This window comes from Haliotis rufescens, unplaced genomic scaffold (genome assembly GCF_023055435.1).
Source record: "Haliotis rufescens isolate VD_foot unplaced genomic scaffold, xgHalRufe1.0.p SCAF_3, whole genome shotgun sequence".
NCBI classification, from domain to species: Eukaryota; Metazoa; Mollusca; class Gastropoda; order Lepetellida; family Haliotidae; genus Haliotis; species Haliotis rufescens.
Window position 1 is genome coordinate 12,372,091 of NW_025964001.1, and position 24,181 is coordinate 12,396,271.

Here is a 24,181-nt window from a genome sequence, read left to right on the forward strand (position 1 = left end):
ATATACGGAGTCCACATTCACATTCGACCCTCATGACACAGGCCTGTGATCATTGCTTCGGCCTTGCTCTCGTTAAGGTTAAGCATGTTGGCATTCATATACAACAGTCTCCAATGTTACTCAAGGCATGTGCTTTACTATTGACATGTTTAAAACTGTCTGCTAGGAGAGTTTCATTAGCATATAGATGTTACAGGTCGCTTCTGTATGCGCTCTTCTGGCTGCTTCGTGTGGAGCGGGAATAATATGGGCCCTAAAACCGATCCTTGTGGAACTCCCCATCAGATAGGCTGGATCCAAACCAGGTTAACACAGCATCACCCTGTCCAAACTGGGAGTCAAGTCGCTGTAGAAATGTCTGGACCCGTGAAGATCCGGGGTAGAATGCTTGCCGTAAATGGCGACTATGCGTGTTGCAAGAGGAGACTAACTGTGAGATTAACGGGATCAGTATAAGCATGGATATACTGATGTGTTTTTGTGTTTAATTAATTAATGTAGACTCCCAATGCTGGCTACCCATGAAGATTCGGGGTACAATAGGTCTTCAGCAACCCTTGCTTGCCGTAAAAGGCGACTATGCTTGTCGTAAGAGGCGACTAACGGCATCAGGTGGTCAGGCTCGCTGACTTGGTTGATGCATGTCATCGTATCCAAATTCATGATGACAATCACTGGATTGTCTGGTCCAGACTCGATTATTTACAGATTGCCGTTATATAGCTGGAAGAGTGCTGAGTGCGGCGTTAAACAACAAACAAAACAAAAGAAGTGTCTGATGATCAATGATCAGAAGCCGCTGGGGTATCCAGAAGGAATGATAGTCTAACCTTTCCATTATCAACTGTCAGAGTAATCAAGCTGTGGCGTATTCAATGTAGATGTATTCTTTACACATCAAATTATAAAGGAGATGGTCCCTTTTGAATAGCTGTAAACCAATAAACCCTCGATATGACATGCAATCTGAGATAGACGTAGAAGGAATGAAGATTTTGTTATAGAACGCTCCTTGGTGATTTAATGGGTCATCCCTCAAGTACCCATACTGCAGTCGTGGAGAGAGAGGGGGGGAGAGAGAGAGAGGTAGGGAGGGAGAGAGAAAGAGGGAGGGGGAGAGAAAGAGGGAGGGAGAAATTATTAGAAGTATATACACTAATTAGATAGGTTTACATGGATCAAACATCAGTCTCGTCAAATAAGATCTTAGTGATCCCTGCCACTTGTGCAGGGAAAGCGAGCCCTCGGATCTAATTTTCATAAGATTTGCCAAACACATAATAATAAATCTCATGGTCAACGTGTCTTCTCTGTTTTGCTAGATGGTCTCAGTGGTTGTTCCAATTACCGTAAATCCTTGATTAAACGACGCTGGGTCCAACGACCCTCTGTCTTGAATAAACGCCTGTCGTGAATGCCGGGTTGTATTTGAGTCTACAATATTTTGTTACGTAATGCTCCCTTTTCAAAGATTCCAGTGTATTTCGTTAAACAATTCAATTAATATTAAGCTATTTGATTTGTTTTCATTGAATATGATGCTATTTTTAGGTATAGAACGTAAGAAAAAAACACAAGGCTTTGATGTGAAAAAAGACCTGCTGAAAAAATATAAACAGTTACCTTTAATAAACGCCTTGTCTCGGGACCTTCCGATGATAATTTTTGATGGACGATCAAGTATCCTTATGACTCACTATCATCGCAAGAAATAAACAGTAATAAACAAAAGTAATGAACAAAAAAGAATACATAAAAAACATTTATATCTTATACAAATTTAAAGAAATCAGCTTTTGATTTATAATTGCACTACAAAATATGATTAAAATGTTTTGTCAGTGTGTCGGTAAAACCAGAGACCATTTAATAGAAACTTAACCTTAGTTGTATTCCTCCGTTCCATGTTAATCAACCAAACCAAAACATGTTTTAGCGGTCAACGAATGCATAGTTTTCTACATTATTACTTCCCCTGTTCCACCAATGAAAATGCTTCTTTCATTCAGTATCTAGGACGCTTACGTCCGTGTTGCTACATGCCCAAGCAAGGTGCTCGGTTCGATTTGACAGGTAATTTATCGAATATGTTCTTATAGATAAGCGTTCGATTCAATTTTTACAAATGGACATGTGAATTCTTTCACTGTCACTGCTGATAAGCCGTTTATAAACTATATATTACCCATTTTACCTTCGCACGAAGATCAAAGAGGGTGTTGTTGCAGGTGTGTATTCCCGGTTGTCCCCGACCGTTGTCACCTAGATGGCCGTTCATTAGCATCGCGTTAGCACATTTGTGATGCTTCATGCCTGGATGACTGTTTATGCCAAGACAGCATTTTGAACATTCTCAGCAGTTTGAGTTATATCAGTATGGTGATGACAAATTTTGTCACCAAAGAGACGGTATCATTTTCATAAGGCTAATATCAATATTTGCGTGAACAGATTAGTGATGTTGACCCAAAACAAATGTAAACAAAGGATGTGGTTGACAAGTATTTCACAATATACATCAGAATAGACTACTGCTGAATGGCATGCTGGTTGTCATTTTCGTTTCATGCAACACTGGTAGAAACTAACATTTTTAGTCCACTAGTCCTTATAATGATAACATATACTGTGCAAAACCCTTAAAAATTGCAAATTTCTACTAGTTCTTATGATACCTTAACTATCAGGCAGTTTGGAAAGGACTACAGGACTAGTGCCAATTTCTAACGCTGTAAAGCTATATATAGTGTTGTTGCATTTCCCTGATATTTATTTAGAATCTACTGATGTTACTTTGATTTAAAAAACAAAACAGTCAAGCATTTTGAGGTATGGTGCAGATGGGTTGCATTGATAAATGTCCATTAAGTGTCTGGGTACAGCCAACACTGCTCTAGCACTGTTACATGATACTTAACCTCTAATTAACTCTAATATCAGCGTTAAAAACTAACAGTTTTAGACCACTAGTCCTTATAATGCTAACATATAGATCTAGCAAAACCCTTAAAAAGGGCAAATTTCTTCTAGTCCTTATGATACCTTAACTATTGGGCAGTTTGGCAAGGACTATAGGACTAGTACCAATTTCTAACACTGAATATTATTCGTCAACTGATAGCCAAAGATCTTGCTTTAATATGCCACATCAGCAATCTTGCAGCTATTCACTGCCAGGAAATAAAATGTGAATCCATGGCATTATTCTGAAAGATCAAACAGTAATGCACATGGCTGACTGGATAGTACAAAGAGTATGACTTGTATTGAAGTATCATGCTGTATTTAGAAAAAAATATTTCATGATTTTAACATGAAGTACGGTGACAAGGAGTAGCCATGAAACATTATTGGAAATACTAAACATGATGTTGTTAATATCCATTAATATTCATGTCTTCATAGGGCAGCATGTATATTTTGATATAACTTTGTGTATTTTATGGCAGACCAATTAACCCAGTCTGGGTTTGCAATTTTCAAGCTTGGATGGGATCTTTTACTGAAGATCTTACTTTTCAGTTACTTCCTGAATTAGTTCATCTCAGCACGAAGTATTTCAAGATCAGTTGACTGGGGACGTTGTTTTGGCCTGGAGTCCCCTAACTGCTAGTCGTTATGATAGCTTCTGGTGTCATTCTTGCTTGATGAATTTCAAGGTTCACAGTCTAGTTTGAACAAAGTTCTACACAGCAATATCTCATGTTACCAGAACAAATGTCACCCCTTCTATCAAAACATTTAGGTAGCCAAGTAAATAACTTACTTGGATTTATTTCCTTATCCTCGATGGATTTACATTCTATTGTGGTAAGAACCCATTTGCCACCACAGATTCATTTGAAAAGTGGTGTACAACTTACTATCAGTAACTTTCCACAGAATTTCCTTCAGACATGAGTTTAATTTGATAGGACAGCTAGTAGGGCTGGGACGGGTAACCCGGGTCGGGTGGGTCCTGAGTAGGACCCGGGTACCCACAGGACTACCCGGACCCGTGGTTAGTCACGTGATATATATTGTTTAATGACAAAAATTATCTAAAACTCTATGGTTACACTATACATCACTAATATCCCATTTCTTTCTGACAATGCACCCATTCCTTCTGACTTTTATATGTTTGAATAAAGATAAAACTGCATGCATTAAACTTCAGTGTATGCATGACCGGATCGTCTTACATGTGTATCTAAATACATTTTGCCAGGGCTACGGTCAAACTTTTCCAAATTGGACAATTTGTACCTATCTCTAAATATATACAGCGGGTACCCGGGTAGGGTCGGGTAATAGGGTGGAGGGTACCCGGGTAGTAAATTTGGACCCGTCCCAGCCCTAACAGCTAGTTTAGCACTGTGTCATTCAAAATCTGACTCAATATGTAGTTCATGGATCTGGGGTATTCATCATAATAGAATAGAGATACACTTGATAATGAAAGAAGCTTATAATTATGACTCTGAAAATCTTTATATAAAACATGAAAACATTAAATAGTTTGAAAAAAAAAGGTGATAATGTGGCACTGAATAGACACTGTCATGTGTAGTCTTTGGCCAGCACTGATGTGCTATGGTGCTATTAACTTCCAGGGAGAAGGACCACCTTCGTGGATGTAGCATCAGCTCCAAGAACGGAAGGTCGGTGGTTTGATCGTCTGGCATTGTCATACCAAAAGATGTTAAAAAAAGATTGTACTTGTTGTTCCCCTGTCTGGCACTTTAAAGGGATCAAACAAGGACTAGTCAGCTTTCCATGTTCAACTTCTGCATGGTATCTCAAGGGGTTAGCACTAGAAAGCCATCTTCCTAAGGCAAGGGAGTTAACTGACTATAAATGTCCGCCTTCCCAAACTAGGCAGGAATATTTTGGAGTTATATTTTGGCTATCGTGTCTGTACATAGTCCGTGTAGGGAAACATCTGGTTCACCGTCCACTGGGCATTGAAGGATTTTTAAAAAATCTTTCCATGTTTTTTATCAAGGTGCTCAAGTGATTTTCTGCACTTCGTGAGGTAAGACCAGTTTTATTACAATACAGATCTTGATTATTGATCAGATCATCGTATGCGTGTTGCAAGCCACAAATTGCTTAGAGTAAGCAAATTAATATCTCACACCGGGGTCAGTAACAGCTCGAGGCACTTGTACTTCTGCCTAGTTGCCTTGCCAAAATAAAGAATGTAATAGAAGAGCCTTGATGACGAGCTGATGACTTTACGACTATTGATGACTACTTTGAAGATGTGTAGCAGATTGGGGTTGCTGGGATGTTAGCTGACTTCGCCCATTTCCTAGGTGGTCCAGTCAAGAATTTCTTGCTCAGCTGTCAAATTAAAATCTCAGTCAGCCGCCATTTTGGTTTGAAAACGAAGTGACCTCAGCCAGCGATTGGTGCGATTGCATGTGGCTGAAAGTTAGTGCCCTGTTGTAAGGCGAATCACTTCGCTGTTTGCAACACACCTCTTGACTGGCCACTGCCATTTTGTTTTAATTAAATGCAAGTGATATGAGAGGTGGAATCTAATTGCTCAATAGGACATAGAAGGGACATAAATCGTAATAGCTATAATTTTATAGTCAGTTAACTCCCTTGCCTCAGGATGTTGGGGGTAGAATAGGTCTTTAGCATCTCATGCATGCCGTAAAAGGTGACTATGCTTGTCATAAGAGGTGACTAATGGGATCGGGTAGTTGGGTTCACTGACTTGGTTGATGCATGTCATTGTATCCCAACTGCGTTGATCGATGCTCATGATGTCAATCACTGGATTGTCTGGTCCAGACTCGATTATTTACAGACCGCCGTCATATAGCTGGAATATTCAGGATGTTCTATAAAACCAGCAAAAGTCAGGACTAGTACAAGCAGCCACACATGCATGCACATCGCTACGTGAGTTCAATAATCTCACCTCACCAGAGTGAAGATTGTTACGCTTCACTGAACACTGTTACAAATTCACTTCTGTCCCGTATGTCATGTATCACATTCAAAAGGTGACTGACATGGATTGCTTTGTACAAGTGATAGGTGTTTTCAAAAGAGTGAACATTTATCATCATGATTTTCATATTCAGTTAATCCTCTCACAAACGAACTGCTTCTGCTTGTTAGTATTTACATTTCCCAACTGAGTTTTATATACTACAGATTCAGATATATCACAAGTCTTTAGGTCTTGTTTGTATTAAGTGATCCATGTCAGAATAACAACTTGAAATGAAATGTTCACAGCTGCAGAAATCTTAGTTTACTGTTAAAGATTGCTTCTTTTGGTATTTGGGAGGCGGTGTGGTAGCCTAGTGGTTAAAGAGTGTGCTCATCATGCCAAAGGCCCAGGTTCGTTTCCCTGCACATGGGTAGTTGGATACAATGTGTAGAGCCCATGTCTTGTGTCCCCTGCCATGAGGCATATTCCTGGAATAAATTGGTGAAAGCAGCATAAAACCTAACTTACTCACGCACTCTTATTGTATTTGTCTCCTTATGGATTACAGTTCAAGTTTGTGGTGAGGTGTTTTGTTGTAGGTAGTGTTAGAGAAATGTAAATTTGTGAAAAGGATTACTGGAATTCATAAACAATCATGAACCAGAACCAGTTTCAAAGTCAGCTGTTTCTTGGTATTATTGGGTAAAACAAAAGACAAACTCTGTTTCCTGTTTTTCAACTTCAGTCTGAAGTCCCGACCTTAAGCCCTTTTCCTCTCATCTTCATCGAGTTGCAGCATAGGTTTTGTCACATATAACCCTCAGGATTTTATGCCACTTGCGTAAATTTGTTGCACTTCACTACAGGCAATTTGTGAACCAGTCAGCATGTTCTGTAACTTCTGTTAAAGAGAGAAAAGTGAAAAAAACAAAAAAACAAAAACCAACAATATTTTTTGATGGACTTAAAAATGTTAAATAGGAAACACACATATTTTCTTTCTGGCCCAAAGTAGAAATCTACAGCAGCTGCACAAGATTTGGCTCCATCCTTGAGTATATTTGGATGGCAGTGAATTATTCATCATCATTTGCTCCTGTTATCTCTGCAATCTAACTGTTTGATTAATTCAACCCTGGTTTGGCTGCAGCGATTCCCAGTGGCAAACAGAAGCAAGTGTTGTTGTGAGACAGTTTCATGTGTTTTGTCATATACACATGTACTTAGTATTTTTATTATTATCTTCTTTTCATCTCTTAGTCAGTCATTTTAGGCATAAAAGATCTACCAATACAGTAGAGTATGAAATGAATATCATTTAACATGTTTCATAATTTTAGTCTTTGATATATTTTTTCAGAACAAAAAGATGGATGTTAACATGTTTCATCATAACCATGCATATGTTTTTGGATACTTTATAGTGTGACTTATTTCAGACGTAGGTTTGGTGGTGTAGTGCCTTTCTACCTTCATCATGACTGCAGGCTCCATCATCGTACCAACCATCATCCCCCTCCGGGCACCGGTGCCAGGGAGGTCCAAACTCTCCATAGACTCTGCTACCAAGATAGAAGTCAGAACAGGTGAGTCCTTTCATTTTCATCATGTAGTGCTGTGCTGGGAATGTTCACTCATTTCCATGAAGCCTATTCTCAAATGTTTCAAGTTTTGTGCAAAAGTGCCAAGTAATGTGTTCATGAATAATGTATTGGATAATTAAATAAATTCTAAGGATCATTTGTAAATAAGGAAGAACATGTAGGACATGTTAAGAAATAGGTAACTTCAGAAGGTAATTTTATGGTCGACTGAAAACATTAACATTTTTTAGGCAGGGGAGTGGGGTTGACATTTAGTCACTTTTCCATTTGCTGTCGGAATGTGGGTTTGCTTACTTTATTTGTTTCCATCCTGGAATGAATATACAGTGAATCTTCATTAACTGAATATATTGTTTAAGGTGATATAACTTGAATCTGTGCCAAAAACTTTGAAGTCTACAAGCCCAAATGTGTCTCTTAACATCATTTTCAGTAGATTTTAGTGTTATTATATTGGCTATTATTAGCTAAGCTTACGAGGCTGAACAGATTTAAGACTATAGTGGATAAAATTACAGACTGTAATTTATGGCCCAGACAGAATCCTATTTTGCACTCTGCTTTTTTGGTGTGCATACAGAAACAGTAGAACACGGATATAACGAACACGGATAGAGCAAACAAACGGATACAACGAATTGTTAAAAATCCGCAATTTATCTCCTATATATATTATCATATAAATTTACAAACATAATGAACTCTCTACAGTGAACTCACAGACATAGCGAACTGATATCTGATCCCCAACAAGCCCAAATATTATTGACGCTAAATATTAGTGACGCGTATAGCAAACTGAGAAATCTCACTCCGTGTCAAGTGTCACTGACAATTGGCTGTACACAATCAGCAGCGAAACAACACAGTCACTGGTGACGATTCAGTCTTGTTAACTTTGCATTATGTTAATCTTACCTGTCCATGTAATTGGACTTATCTTGTCTGTATATCATAAATGCCATACTTTGACTCGTTAAAAGTCATATTTGAGGCAGTTTGACTATTAAATGTCAACATAAGGTTTTCGCAATCGAAATACATGTAGCGCAGGAAGTCCCTATGGTGACTGGTCAAATTGTTTCATACGTAAAAATATCCCATATTCCAATAGCAATCACCTGCACCAAAGTGCTATTCTTATGGTTCTTATAATTTTAGATATATATAGTGAAAGCTGTAACTAAAATAACACGATATTGGAATATGTTATTCTGATAAAGTTATAATTTCAGATAAAATTTCTTCCGACTATTGTATCAAAATGTTATGAAATTGTATCCTTGGGTACTTTTTAAATGAATCACTGGTAGGTGCGGGAGGAAACATGTATAAACTTGTATGTGTATTGTGTTTTGTTTCAGCTAAGATGGCCGACGTTTCCGAGCTAAAACGTATATAACAAACTGATTTTTCGGTCCCTTGTAGTCGTTATGTCCATGTTCTACTGTAACTAGATCATGTTGACATATTTTTTATGGTCCTGATGACATTTCGTTAACAAGGTTTCACCATATGGAAGAGAATTTATGGATGTCAACCTCTTTATTATGAGGAACACAATGTTTTGGATTATAAACTTATTCCTTCAAGTGATGAAGGAGTAAGTATATATTCCGAAACGTTGGTTTCTCTTAATAAAGGAGTTTACATCTTTAAATTTTTTACCTCATGTGTATCACTTCTATAGGTCATTCAAAGACTTGAAGGTTTCACGTTAGTGTATTTTAGCAACATTGCTAGAATGTACCATGTATACAGAAGGATGTTCCCTTATTGAAACAATGTTGGTCAGTTTAGGAGCCAACATGTATTAAACCATCACCTAAGCAATGCTTAGGCCAGGGCCCACTTGCACAAAGCGATCTTATCGCTAAGATGATCATAACTCCCATGCTTTAACATAGGCTTACAATAGTCATAGCGCTAAGATCGCTTTGTGCAAGTGGGCCCAGGATTCTCTCTAAGAATTTTCTGGCATGGGTCTTCTATGTGAAAATTTCAAATATTCCAGAGGTACACCACACTTGCCCACACAGCATAATGTTATAATGCCTAATTGTATTTGAAAATGTTGGCCTTTTTCAAATTTAGGGGCTAAAAGCACAAAGCCCCACCTTAGAATTATCCCTGCTTAGGTAATATCTGTAAATCTCAATGATGGTGAACACATGGTGCCAAGCCTAGCTTTACATGGACACTATAAACTATTGCCATGCCACTGCGTATCATGTTTGTGCTATTGTTTTCCACATGGAGTCCAGCTACCTTTACTTGACCATATCAGTGTGTGTCATGTACACACACCAGCCTCAGCAGACACGATGTCTTACATTATTGATCTGTGCCCCAGCTTGTGTCGCTCCTGGATGGTCATTAGGAGATTCACTGACAACAATAGTCTCTTTTGTTGCTGCTTAATGATTTACAATACATCTGTGGGTGCGGATGACACTAAATCAATACCTGTACCCACAACATGTGTCTTTCACATTTGTCTGTGGTTAATTCAAAATAAAATGTGCTTGATTGACATATGTATAACTTCAACTAATGTGATCCATATGATTACGACATAATTAAACATCCTACTGGTAAAATAGGGGCATCTTCATTAAAGTGTTATCCGGAGATTACCACTGCTGTCCCAGTTTGTTTTCACAAGCTTATGATTGTTTTCAATTATTCAGAATAACATATACCTTGTATACTCATGTTACTCCTGTGTGTCCTGAATCCTGAATGTTTCATAAACCATTGCCAAATAAACCTGGTTCATTTCTTAAAATAACTGGCCAATCAAATTGATCCCTGGACTAGGCAAGGTGCAGTGGTGAATAACTTCCTGACTAATCCTATTGAAGAAAGACAAGTTCTATGGATGAACAACTTCTTTATTACAATTAGCAGTGATTAGTGCAACGTTTCGGTGTAGATCCTAACACCTTTATCAAGCAAGTGATGCTTGATAAAGGTGTTAGGATCTACACTGAAACGTCACACTAATTGTAATAAAGAAGTTGTTCATCCATAGAACTTATCTTTCTTCATCACACCAACTTCTAAATGCCACTGAAAGAAGGAATCCAATTGTAGTTTTCAGATGCAGTGATTTGAAGCTTTTTGAAACCTTCAGTCTCTATGTGCTTTAAATCATACAAAGTGTGTTGTATTTATTGCTACCCCCTTTCTTTGATGTACCAGTGTTGGTGACATCAGTGTTCTGTGTGTACACAGTTCCTCATCCAAACTCCTTATAGTCCTCACCAGTATAGCAAATGCATCAATACTTTCAGGGTAGCTAGTCTGATTGTAAGTAATAACATCAGTACCCAGGAGATTAAGGCTAAAACTATAGGTCCCCAGCAACCTATTCTTTGCTTACACCAATAAAATACCCCAACAGCATGGGACATTGCTCGTGGTATCAGTCACTGGTTTGTGTGATCCATACTTGGTTATTTACATACAGGTTGTCATTTAGCTAGAGTGCAGTGTTAAAAAACACATTTCAAATATGCTTTTGTATGACTCAGTCTACATGATCTAAGTGTTGACAATTTTAGGAATTGACATTTATTCCTCATTTTGCTCTTCAGAAACCAGAGATACCGATATTCATTACACAATCAATGGCACCAGACCTAACCCCTTCCAGAAGATGGGGGAGAAGTGTACAATGCAGTACCGTGGGCCCTTCACCCTACCTCCTGGGAAACAAACACTGAAGGCAGTGGCTGTGTCTAGGTGAGTACATCTTGCAGTATCATGAGCCCTTCAATTTACCTCCAGGGAAACAAACACTGAAGGCAGTGGCTGTGTCTAGGTGAGTACATCATGCAGAACTGTGGGCCCTTCACTCTTTCTCCGGGGAAACAAACACTGAAGGCAGTGGCTGTGTCTAGGTGAGTACATCATGCAGAACTGTGGGCCCTTCACCCTTCCTCTGGGGAAACAAACACTGAAGGCAGTGACTGTGTCTAGGTGAGTACATCATGCAGTACTGTGGACCTTTCACTCTTCATTCGGGGAAACAAACACTGAAGGCAGTGGCTGTGTCTAGGTGAGTACATCATGCAGTACCGTGGGCCCTTCACCCTTCTTCTGGGGAAACAAACACTGAAGGCAGTGGCTGTGTCTAGGTGAGTACATCATGCAGTACCGTGGGCCCTTCACCCTTCCTCCAGGGAATCAAACACTGAAGGCAGTGGCTGTGTCTAGGTGAGTACATCATGCAGTACCATGAGCCCTTCACCCTTCCACCGCAGAAACAAACACTGAAGGCAGTGGCTGTGTCTAGGTGAGTACATCATGCAGTACCGTGGGCCCCTCACTCTTCATCCGGGGAAACGAACACTGAAGGCAGTGGCTCTGTCTAGGTAAGTACATCATGCAGTACCGTGGGCCCTTCACCCTTCCTCCAGGGAAACAAACACTGAAGGCAGTGGCTGTGTCTAGGTGAGTACAGCATGCATTACCTTGGGCCCACTCTTCGTCTGGATTTCAAAATTGCACAAACCTTCAGTGGCTTGGAGGTAGTGCTAATATTATTTCATCAGACTAAAGCTTTATCCTCAACCTTAAAAATATGACACATTTTCCGAACATTTTTCTTTACATGTTGACTCTTGATAGCTAAGTTATCTCTACTAACAGTTTGTTAACTGTAACTGAAAGATAAGAACAACCGTAGTCATATGTGTCTGTATTTCCAGGGATGGGTTGAGAGAGAGCAGTGTAGTCACGAAGGTATTTGATGTGGAATATGTTCCCCCCCCTGCTCTGGAGCCCACAGATGATGACCTTGGCTTTCAAGAACAGTGGGAGAAGGAGCAATCAAAGGTATCATTGGCTACATTCTCTCTTTTATTCTGCATGGTGTAGTTGGGCACCTAGTGGTTACATAGTGTTCAATTCACAACATAGGTACAGTGTGAGAAAGTCCGCCATCATGGCTAAGAGTGTAAAACCAACTCAGTTCCTCACTTGCTCTATGAGCAATGAAGAGTGTGTTCAATGTTTGGTAAAATATGAATATTAATTTTGTTCTGACATTGCAAAATTATTGTAGCATCTGTCAGCCAAATTTATTTTCGAAAGCTTTTTACACTGATGCAGTGTTAAGTTTCGATTTGATGGTTTAAAGTCAACATGAGTAAAGTGTGTGACTACTCTATGGAGAATATACCGAATAATCCTATCTGCAGCTTGATGTGAGGCGAGCAACAACTAAGCTGGCAACTTCATCACGATCTGCCTGGACTGACGTCTCAACCATGAAGCAGACACAGCAAATGATGGCAGGTGGGTTGATTGTTAGATGTTTAGATGGTAAGGTTTTTAAGGTGTGATTTCTTTTTTGTGCAGAATGATGAAGTAAAGGGATAAAAGTGTCAGTGATGCATGCACAGGTTTTATGGACAATGCCAATCTCATTAAAATCAGATCTTTGTACTCGCTACCGCTAAACAAAGATCTGAGGACATCCCATTAGGGGTCAGAACGTCAGAATGACCTTTCATCCAACCAATCGAGAATCGAGAATATGTCAAAATATGTTTCGAAGCGTAGTCGCCAGTTTGAAACTAGTGTTGTAATGCTTGAGAAAGCTGCCTTCTGATTGGCTTATGTAGACTTCTTGTCAGTCATTTCATTGGTCGGTCAAAATTCGCGAAAGGTCGTTCTGACATGACTCGTAATGGGATGTCCTCTGATCTTTGTTTAGCGGTAGCGAGATATAAGATCTGATTTTAATGAGATTGGGACAATGCCTTCTGTGTTTAACAAAGCTATGTTTCTGTGTTGTAGATATGTCAGTTGGAGGAAGCTCACACAGGCGGCCAGGGACTGGACCCAGATTTCTCAACTCTCGCCGAGGAAATATGTCTGAGCGGGGAACAGTGGTTAGTATTACCTGGCACCTGTAGTTTGGAAACCTTGATTGTCCAGTATATGATATCTCCATTGCATCATGATAAATCCGCTAGCCTCGTTCATCACCACAGCTCTGTTGTGGTCCTGATCTGAATGACATGATGCTATAAATAGCGATCTAAATGAAATGAGGCACAAGAGCAAAGAAAACTGCAGCGTTTGGGATAAGAGAGATGGTGATGTCACTTCCGAAAAATAAGACCATGATTGTGAATAGGTTCTCGATATTAAACAGAATAGAATGGATGATAACTTGGATGGTCACATTTACGAGAACGCAAGAGGTTAGAAGAATCTTTTTCATTTCACACATTCAGAAACAAATGCAATTATTATTCTCAAAAAGTTAAAAATTGCCCAAAGGTATTACATACTTGAATGTTGCACCTGGTAAAACCATTGGTTGGAGTTTCAAGATACCAGTTCATGACAAATAATTCTTAAACTGCTTCAGACATTTGACCACTCGGGTGAGTACGGAGGCTCTGATACCCGGCGGTCTGAGAGACGTCTGCCCGACAACACCACTCAGGCCATGAGGCTGCAGAGAGAAACAGACTTCCTCAAGTAGGTGGTGATTTACCAGAGACAATTTACACATATGTTTGTTGATATTGGTTTGAACTATTCCGTCCTGTTCTATGAAAGGTAGCATCTTACTTTCTAGCGCTCTCAGTCACTGATAAAAGGAGTTTCATCATAGTGGTAATGTCAGCAAGTTGATTCACTTGTTGCTGTTTTGTCACTGAAATACTTCCAAAAGAAATGTTAAACCCAATTCATTAACTTTCTACCAACATGGAGATTTAACACTAAATTGATTTCAGTTTCTTGACAATCTCATTAAAATCAGGACTTCTCACTACCGCTAGACAAAGATTGGTGAACATCCTATTTCGGGTCTGAACAATCTTTCAGCTGACCAGTCAGAGATTTGCTTACCAGATCAGGAAATTAACAGTCAGACTGTGTTTTCTTATCATGAAACCTCATAAAGGTTAACACAGGGTGTTCTGAAAAGACTGGTTACTGGCTATACAGATGATTTCGGCAAAATCATTGTTTATCTCTGTCTTTAATGGGATAAAGATTTGAAACGGAAGAAACTTTCAATTTCAATCGCCTTTGGGAAGTACTGTCATACAATCATGTTACCTATTAAACCTTCCATTTTCTTTTTGATCAGTTTTCAATTTTTCAATCGAGAACCTTGTCGAAACATTTTTAAAGTGTAGTCTGGAATGGAAGTTGCCGGTGTGAAACTAGTGCCATAAAGCACAAAGATTGTTCTGTGAGATGTCCTCGGATCTTTGTGTTGTGGAAGCGAGCACCAAGATCTGATTTTAATTAAATTAATTTCTTGATCACCATTGTTATTAACAGAACAGCCTTACCTTATTAACAAGATGTGCTGGAGATGTGGGGTATGATCTGTGTCCCAGCTGATGCCTGTTGGCTTCACATCCTACTGCCTCTATTTCAGGTGTATCTACTGTTTTGCTGACCGTCCATCTGACCCCTATGCTAGATTCTGTACAACTTGTGGTCAGCCTGTCCCTCCCATCCCACAGACCCACAGAATAGCACCACCGGAGCCTGGACAGGTCAGACCGGTTTAACATTGCATGCTAGATGGCAGATTGTAACTGTGACAGTATGACGTTCCAGTATCAGAAGTGATATTCTTCTAAGTAATAGTGGATATATGAAATGATTTTGGGGAATGGAATGGAAAATCAAAATCATTTTCTTTCTTTTTTTTGGGGGGGGGGGGGGGGGGGGGGGGGGGGAAGGGGAGATAAAAACTGTTTTAAATTGTTGAAAAATATATCCAAAAAATCAGTATGACCATTACCTATAGATCTTTGAGATGTTACTCTGTAGCTTGTTCATACTGTGGGCAACTATTTCAGATGGGAATGTGTGTGTACTGCAAGTCCATGGTGCCCTTCAACACTGAGACGTGTGTGGTGTGTGAGGGTCCGATACCCGTCCAGAACCGACCCCAGGCCAGTGTCAAGCTGTCAGACCGTCTAATCTGCACTCTGTGTGGTACGGCCAACCCCAGCAACCTTGTGCTGTGTATAACATGTGACAGCAGGCTGCCGACCACAGCACAGCAGGTTAGTGTCTACATGTCTACATACATAGAGATTGTAACTTGAATCCTCTCTGGGTGTCCAGGACAGAAAAGGTCACCAGTACCTCTTGATTGTTAGAGTCAATTAAGATAATAATCGGGTGCCACCACGTGTCGATTGTGTGTCAGTCTATCCCAACAGTATGAATCGTTGCTCATGCTCGTACTATCATTCCCTAATTTGCCTGGCCAAGATTTTCATTGTATTGAATGTAGGGCTGGGACGAGTCCAAATTTAATACCCGGGTACCCACCACCCTATTACCTGACCCTACCCAGGTACCCACTGTAGATATCAAGAGAGGGGTACAAACTGTCCGATTTGGAAAAGTTTGACCGTAGCCCTGGCCAAATGTATTTGGATAACGTGTAAAATGATCTGGTCAGGCATTCACTGAAGTTTACTGCATGAAGTTTTATCTTTATTCAAACATATAAAAGTCCGAATGAAGAAATTGGAACATTAGTGACCTATAGTGTAATAGAGTTTTTGATTATTTTTTCATTAAGCAATATATCACGTGACTAACCACGGGTCAAAGTAGTCCTGTGGGTACCCGGGTTCAACTCAGTACCCACCCGACCCGAGTACCCGAGTGCCTGAGTTAACCGTCCCAGCTCTAATAAACTGCTGTGAAATTGCTAGAATATTGCAAACTGAGGTGCAAAACAAACTTCACTCCTTTGAATGTATCAGTCTTATTGATCCTTTCTGAACATAAGTCTGATGCACAATTTCTGACAAGTTTCATAAAATCTGTATGATACACACTCATTGTTTTTGCCTCTTTTTTTTCTTTTCCTTCTTTGATTGGTCAACTTTTCTATTTGTCAGACTGCCATCCTGAGTGGGAGATCTGCCCCTCCGATTGTCAACCCTGACAAGCGTCATGTGACATGTAACAAGTGTGGTCGTGTCAACAACGGAGATGCCCGCTTCTGTGACTGGTGTGGCACAAAGGTAGGGATAGAACAACACTAGTTACTTAGAAGTGTCTTGTGTCATAATTTAGTTATATGAAATGAAAAAAACGATTAATGATTGATTGATCACATTAATAACATGTGAAATATTATTAAAAATATTCTTGTACTGCTTTTATTCAGCCAAGCCAGCCAACAAGTGCCATGGTGTGCTCTCAGTGCCTGGCCAACAACCACCCTTACTCTACTTTCTGTGGGTCATGTGGTGTAAAAATGGATGCCCCCGTCAGGACAGAGTACAGGTAGGGGTTGTTTCAAAATCACAAAGTTCATTTATTGCATTTGTAAGTGTGACATTATTTCTGAGGTGAGGTGAAATGGGGTTTAACGTCGCGTCCAAGATTATTGCACTTATATAGCGACATGCATGCACGTGTATGTGTTGTTTGTGTGGCTGTTTGTACTAGTCCGGCCTGATGCTGATTTATAGTGCTAGCTCACTGAGATACCATGCTGCAGTTTAACATGAATACCCCATTCAGACACAGTATACTGACTCCGAACCGACCAGTCCTTGTTTTAGCCTCTTATTGCCGAGCGTCAGACAGTGTAACAACATTTTTTAACATCTTTTGGTATGCCGGGGCCGGGGATCGAACCCCAGACCTTCTGCTTTCCGGGCGAACGCTCTACCACTAGACCATGGAGGCGGTCGACATTATATCTGAAAGAAGGGTCTATAGATATATATGATATAACTCTAATATTGACCATTTGTCTGATTTTTATTTCAGAAAGAACCCTTCTGGCGGATCAGGTGATGTGAGTACTCCACCACCTATCTCAGACTTAATTTATATTTACATATACTACAGACAATATACAGAGCAGACTAGCTGAAGTCAGGGTTTCATACTGATCTAGATGTTCCTCTCTTGAATGGACCTATGTGGCAAACATCTATGGTCTATGCCAGTTTGAGCTTTCCTCCCATATAATGCTAACAAGCTAGGATATAACAGTGTTAAACCCGAGCCACTCACTCACTCACAATTCTCACTCATTCTCCTCAAGAGAGTGGTGGCACATGGTCCTGTGCACAGCTCACAGGTCACAAAATCAGGTGAAGTTCAGCAATGTCGGTTGCGGAATGTCCTTGGATGGGTCACCACATTTTGGCGGCTTTGCCCCTGAGAGTTTCTAGGGCTTCGGTCCTGCCCCACTGAAGCACATGTAACACATGTGGCATCTCCTTGGGCAAGTCACTTTGTTCAAAATGTGTGTCTGTTCACTCAGCAGTGAATGGGTACCCGGTAGGATGAGTTGTTGTTAACCTTCTAGCTCCTAACAGGCAGCTTGGGTTGTATACTACCCAGGGAGCTGAGAATGGTTCTTGAGTGCACATTGATCCGTTGACCGGGGTAATAATAGCACTTTGAGCTTGCCCCTGAGTGGTGTGGAAATATGTGCAATATAAATAGCCTATTATTCTTATTGTTGTTGTGGTTGTTATTGTTATAATAATGAAATCCTTCAATCAATGTAATAACATCTGCTGATTTATCTGCAATCAGTTCTGTTCCGTTATTGGACTTCACTATGAATGAGGGGCGGTCGGGTAGCCTAGTGGTTTAAGCGTTTGCTCGTCACACGGAAGACCCGTGTTTGATTCCCGACACGGGTAAAATGTTTCTGGTGTCCCCCGCCGTGATATTGCTGGAATATTGCTAAAAGGGGCGTAAAACCGTACTCACTCACTCTCACTATGAATGACATGTAAATTACAACTGATGTAATAAAAATTAATTTAGGAATGCAGATTGCAGCTAGTGTATTAACAGCATATCAACAGACATGTGATTGTAAGCATTGTGATGTATGAGATCCCCTTTGTTTCAATCAGTCCAAATGGCTGCCCGTGAGTTTCCCTGTGGCTAGCACCCCCAAGCCAATGACCACTGTGGCCTGTCAGACCGTGGGGCTGTTCTACCCATCCAAGCGTGGGATTGAGAAACAGAAGGAGATAGAGGAGGAGAAAGTTGCCCTGGAGAAGCAGATGAGAGACAGGCGGCCATTGCTCACTGCCATCAGCCCAGGCAGGGGTGAGTCATAGATTCCTGGGTGAAAGACCCGGTTCCAGTAACAGGCAACTAAATCAAAGCCAAAATGGTTTGGTGACCGCTTATTCCAATGGAATTTGGCTAAAAAGTGTGATGTAGCTGGAGCACTTTTTGGGAGGCATTTTGGGCACCTGAGACATCTCAGACAGTAATGTCATTTGGTCACATACAATGTTAGCTTAGTTCTCTGTGGTTCTAAGGCTTAGAAATTGATAGTGTTGTTTCTCAGGTACTGCCTGCATCATCATAAAGTGTGCCGCATGTTTTGTTTTGGTTTCCATTTCCCCCCCCCCCCCCCCCCCCCCTAAAAAAAATTCTTAAATATTCCGTGTTTCAAACACACAACCCTTGCAGTTAAATGCTACAATACTTAAGAACATCATGATTGTAAACAAAGTTTGAACTAGCTTGAACACCCCCACATCCCCCACCCCCCCAAACACTAATTTCAAAAGCCATTCTATTCTTTTTTAAAGTCTAATAGTGATTATTATTCAACTGCAGGACTCAGATTCTGCATCAGTTGTAGCCAAGGATGTTCCAGCAATGTTTACAAGACATGCTCCTGTCTGTGTTTCAGGTTACTGGCGTCGGCAGATTGAACACATCTGTATGCATCTGAAAGCCCATGCCCAGAATGATGCTGAGTTCCGTGCTCTCATTGGAGAACCCAAGATGGGCAAGGTACTCATAACAGAACTCTCATGATCTTATATCTGAAAGAAAGATTAGATTTGGTTTCAGGGCAAAGGCTTTGAAGTATTGCTGCTGGTAAGAAGCTGTGAAAGGGTATGACATGATTAAGAAATATGTTTCCAGGATGGCCTCAGAAGCAAGGATATATTAGTTTAGCCATGCATACTCTTATCACATTGAGGGGGCACGGGTGGCCCAGTCGTCTAAGGCGCCGTGATTCGCTTTGGAGTTGCGTCCCTTGGTCACGCCAGAAACCTATGATTGTGGGTTCGAATCCAGGTTCACCCCGATTATGTTTCTAGGTTTGTCAGCACCATACCCGTGCTTGTGGGTTTCACCGAAGTGGTAAACGTCTGAGACCTGCATCACTTCGGGCTTTCCTCCTACATTAAGCTGACACGCTGTGATATAACTGGAATACTGTTAAAAGCGGCTCTATACCCAACTCACTCACTCACTTATCACATTGATATGAAATTGATGTTGTCCATGAACCTTTTTCAGCAAATTCTTTTTTAAGTCTCTGAGTGTTATGCATAGTGTTTCTGTTGCAGAATTTGTCTCAATTAATTGCTTTTACACTATCTGCTGTACTTTGAGTGATTCTTCACTTGTATGGTGAGACATTGTTTTCAGCTCTGGTCTGTTTTTCTAGCTGATCACAAGTGCTATCCAAGAAGATGGCTATGAGTTGAGCCTGAACCTGACGTTTGCTCTGCGGGGAAACAAAGACCCATTTGTGGGGAAGAAGCTTGGGGTATCTCACCAGGGCTACCTCAGTATGCACACTGACAGGGACAGCATCAACAGCTACAACACAGAATCAGAAGGTAGGGACTACAACAGGACATTGTCCCAGGTGTATAAAGAGGACTTACTCTGCAATTGTAGCGGTTCGGTAGCCCACTGGTAAAAGCCTTTGCTCATTATGCCGAAGACCTGGATTTGAATCCCTACGTTCCCGTATGCCCCATGTTATAACTGGAATATTGCTATCACCAGCTTGAAAACACTCTCACTCTCTACTCTGCAGTAGTATTGAGAATTTCACAAAACATGATAATGGTTAAACTATTGATGTTGTGGTGCTTGGATGCTTCTAATTGGCAAGAAAGATTAATTGCAGCTTTTCTTGATGTTAGAAATGGCCCGTGTTTTAAACAGTTGTAAACAATATTTATTTACAACTGCTTAAAACACGGCTATATCTAACATCAAGAAAAGCTGCAATTAATGTTCCTTGCCAATTAGAAGCATCAAATATTGTTATGTAAAAATGTTGACAAATTTGTTTTTAAGTATAACTTTGTATTTATGATGCACTTGTATATATAACAGCTTGTTCTCGTCTCTGTATGGCTAAAAATGCTGATGCAATATTAAATTTCAACTCCCTCACTCTTGATGTTAGCTGTTAGTGTTTCTAATTTCTTCCTATAACATAAGGCAGTTAAGTATGAGTATCTGCTTCTCAGACAATTAATTTTGAAAATAATTGCTGCATGGTGAGAGCCTTATTCATATTTAATAGTATGAAAAAATATATACCCAGGTGTGAAAGACATGAACATGTTTCACTGATGATGGCAATGTTGGAGAACCAAGACTTATTTTGTGCAGCTTCAATATGAGTGTTTGTTTTACAGACAGTGGAGAAGACACAGCCAGAACAACCAACAACAAGAAGTCGACTAAGAAAGCAAAAGCTAAGAAGAAAAACACAGGACCTAAACTCTCAGTGAGTGGATGTCTTTGATGCCGTAGTCATAATTTTGGCATGAAATGTTTCCTGTTTGCTTGAATGATTAGAATGAAACAGCATGAAGGCTTAGATATTACTAATGTGCTAAGATGTTTACAAATGTAGTCAACCTTTGTGCATTTGCCCTTGTAGATGTAAGGTCATACTAGAACCCTATCACTGAAATTTGTTTGTTGAAAACGTCAATGTACAGGACGTATGGAGATTGGGATTCACAATATCATTGTGTTGGTATGAATTGTTTGTCATGCTATCGACCATTGGTTGGTCTTATTTAAAGTATGTCACGATATTGCTGACTGTTGCTGAAAACAATATTCAACCACTTGCTCTGTACAGTGACTTTTAGAAATTTTAACATAGGAATAAAAACATAACATTTCAAAGTGTGTCCCCATTTGGTAATGATTTCACCCTCGTTCTTGTCACCTTATCCTTCCATCCTGCATGTTGCATGTCTTCTCTTGCAGCCCATTAACTCCAAACTGATGAAGGAAATCGGAGCTAATGGTGATGGTTCCCCAAGTGAAGTGCAGCAGCTCTTGGATGAGGTATGATCCATGAGATAGAGACTGATCCTCAAGAAACATGATGTGATGCATGTTGAAATATCCTGCCTGCTTTTGATGACTTCAGTATTGCTGTGATAACATTTTCTCAAAGGAGATTTATTCTAAAATTTGTGATGACTTGTGTCTGGTAGTGCACAGCGAGTGTATAGTCAGTGTAAAGCCAGTGTTTAGTCAGTGTAAAGCCAGTGTATAGCCAATATATAGTCAGTGTATTGCCAGTGTATAATGACTAGTTACTACTCTTGTGTTGCTAGGGAGCAGACCCAAGCTGTGTTAACAAGAACGGCCTTCCCGTGCTCCATGTTGCATCCAAGAATCGTCACCTAGACTGTCTCCCCGTCCTGGTTGACGCAGGGGCTGATGTCAACAGGAAGGGACCTTCAACAATGTAAGGTTTCCCAGTCCAAGAAATATTCACTTCAGTGTTTCTCTTGTCAGAAAAAATATTGAAATGACATGGGATAAAGTCATTAGAGATTGTCGTGAATTTTTATCCATTGGTCACTGAGTTTTTTGTTAGGATAACTTTTTCAATTATATTTTATCATAGGTGATGGATTTTAGTAAAATCGTTAGATCCACAGTTTACTTTGAGATAGGTTTTCTCAGGGTGAAATGAAATCTCCATGGGTTTTTTAGGTTTGAGGTTGCAATACAATATGTATCCCGATACAATGAGTGTGAAACGATTCGTATCCCGATACAGTACTTTAATGTCAAAGTTGAATCACAACACTGAATTATTTGCTTTTAAATGCCAGTGGTTGTTAACAGTTTCTGTTATTCATCATGTGTTTTAACACTAAGATACCTTGTAATGTAATGTATCGTATGTATTGCATTACTGTGGCTGTAAATCGATGTTTTGCATCGTTGGCCTCATATCGGGATAAAATAATCACTGTATCATTACACCACTCATCTTTAATAGCTACGGTTCAAGGTTGGGTTATTTTGCTTATTATACCTTGAAGTGACATCCTACCACAATGCCTCTACCTGTTTCTTCTTTCTAACAGAAAAGGCAACACAGCTCTCCATGAATCTGTGAACCTTGGACCTTCTGGTCTCAAGGTCATCGATACACTGCTGGAGTAAGTAAATCTTTATATCCAATGAGGCTTCTGCTACTGCTATCACTGACATTTATTAAAGAATTATTTGTAGAGAAAATACTATTTCTTTTAAGTGGTTATTAACTTTTTAATTGCAGTTACAAAATCCTAAATGTACACAATATTTGTCATGAATCAAATAAAAAATGTTCTTGGTTAATATTTCTTTGATGTTATTTTCAGTCTTGGGGCAGACCAGAGCATGAAGAATGAGAGAGGAGAAACACCATATGATCTCGCAGCAAAAGCTGGCTATGACTCTATCATCACAAAGTTTGCCTCAGCCCTTGGCCAATCTCAGCTCCATAAGATGACCAAGCCGAGAACAAGTTAATCTAACTGGCTGGCCAGAGTTGCTGTAGACACTCCTACAGTGTTGCCTCGGTGTCCTGTACCTCATCTCTGAACCATTGAGCCTAGTTGTTGCCTTATTACCAAGTGCCAGTCGAAGGAAATGCCCATGAAAAACACCTGTACAGCATTTATCAAATTTAATTTTTATTTTTATCCATCACAGATTTGTTTTCTTTAGTGGCATTTTTTTTACAGTGAACACATCATGATTCTGATTCTTACAAAGTCTTGAGAAATTATTCCTCATGGACTTTGGCTGAAAATATAGACTTTAGATCTCAGGCAATGAAACTTTGTGTGAGTGGGCAGATAATTAGTGAACATGGTGAATGTGAAAAAGTGTTCCACCACTGGTCATAATATCCATTTGTTTTACTGAAGAAGTCTAGTATTTTAATAGTTCATGTATTTGCTGATGGGCAGTGTTTTTGCCTTTTAGCCTTTTATAGATTTTGTGGTAGATTTACATGGTACATAAATATATTTGTACATAATATGATGACAGCTATCACTTATTTTACCTATGAACAGCTATATAATCAAGCACTGAGACTTCACCTACCGGTACCAATGAAGCCACATTCAGATACAGAACTTGTGCTTCTGAGTCATGTATGTCATTCCATGACAATACTGCCATCTTAACTTAATTGTGTATAGCACTGAATATGTTGTATTCATTTTACTAGGCTTGACCATGTTGCTAGTATGGTTTAGAAACTCTTATTTATTTTATGTATATGTCAGAAAGGATGCATTGTTTAGTTTGAAACTTACTCACATGCTTCAGAAGTTAATTGTTATTGGTTCAAATGTAAAATGAGTGTTTAAAAATCCATGTGTAGTGTCCTAGTGTTGTGATACTCCGTCCCGTACTATGGCCTATCTGTGATATTTAGTATGTGAAAACTTATTGTTCCTGTCATAACTAGCCTTCAGACTCCAGTATATATTGCTTTTTATCTTAGAACTCTGTAGTTATTTAGCAGATAACATGAAATAAACTTTTTCTAGCATTTTGTTTC

The 24,181-nt window shown here is 39.8% G+C and overlaps 1 protein-coding gene across 4 annotated transcripts; it reads left to right on the forward strand.

Moving 5' to 3' along the window:
- Window positions 1-2,004: 2,004 nt before the first annotated feature.
- LOC124134788 (double zinc ribbon and ankyrin repeat-containing protein 1-like) lies at window positions 2,005-24,172 on the forward strand. Of its 4 annotated transcripts, XM_048403756.1 has the most exons (20): window positions 2,005-2,073; window positions 7,375-7,521; window positions 11,139-11,286; window positions 12,255-12,381; window positions 12,747-12,843; window positions 13,348-13,442; window positions 13,928-14,040; window positions 14,957-15,077; window positions 15,387-15,596; window positions 16,449-16,574; window positions 16,721-16,839; window positions 17,332-17,359; window positions 18,441-18,639; window positions 19,238-19,341; window positions 20,009-20,183; window positions 21,000-21,091; window positions 21,586-21,666; window positions 21,942-22,075; window positions 22,707-22,781; window positions 22,986-24,172. In XM_048403756.1, the coding sequence occupies exons 2-20, from the start codon at window positions 7,413-7,415 to the stop codon at window positions 23,134-23,136; spliced, it is 2,304 nt and encodes a 767-aa protein (XP_048259713.1). In that variant the 5' UTR covers window positions 2,005-2,073; window positions 7,375-7,412; the 3' UTR covers window positions 23,137-24,172. The 4 variants fall into 4 exon arrangements, with proteins under 4 accessions (XP_048259713.1, XP_048259714.1, XP_048259715.1 ...); XM_048403757.1 differs by lacking the exons at window positions 2,005-2,073; window positions 21,586-21,666; XM_048403758.1 differs by lacking the exons at window positions 2,005-2,073; window positions 7,375-7,521; window positions 11,139-11,286 and adding an exon at window positions 11,410-11,444.
- Window positions 24,173-24,181: the final 9 nt, after the last annotated feature.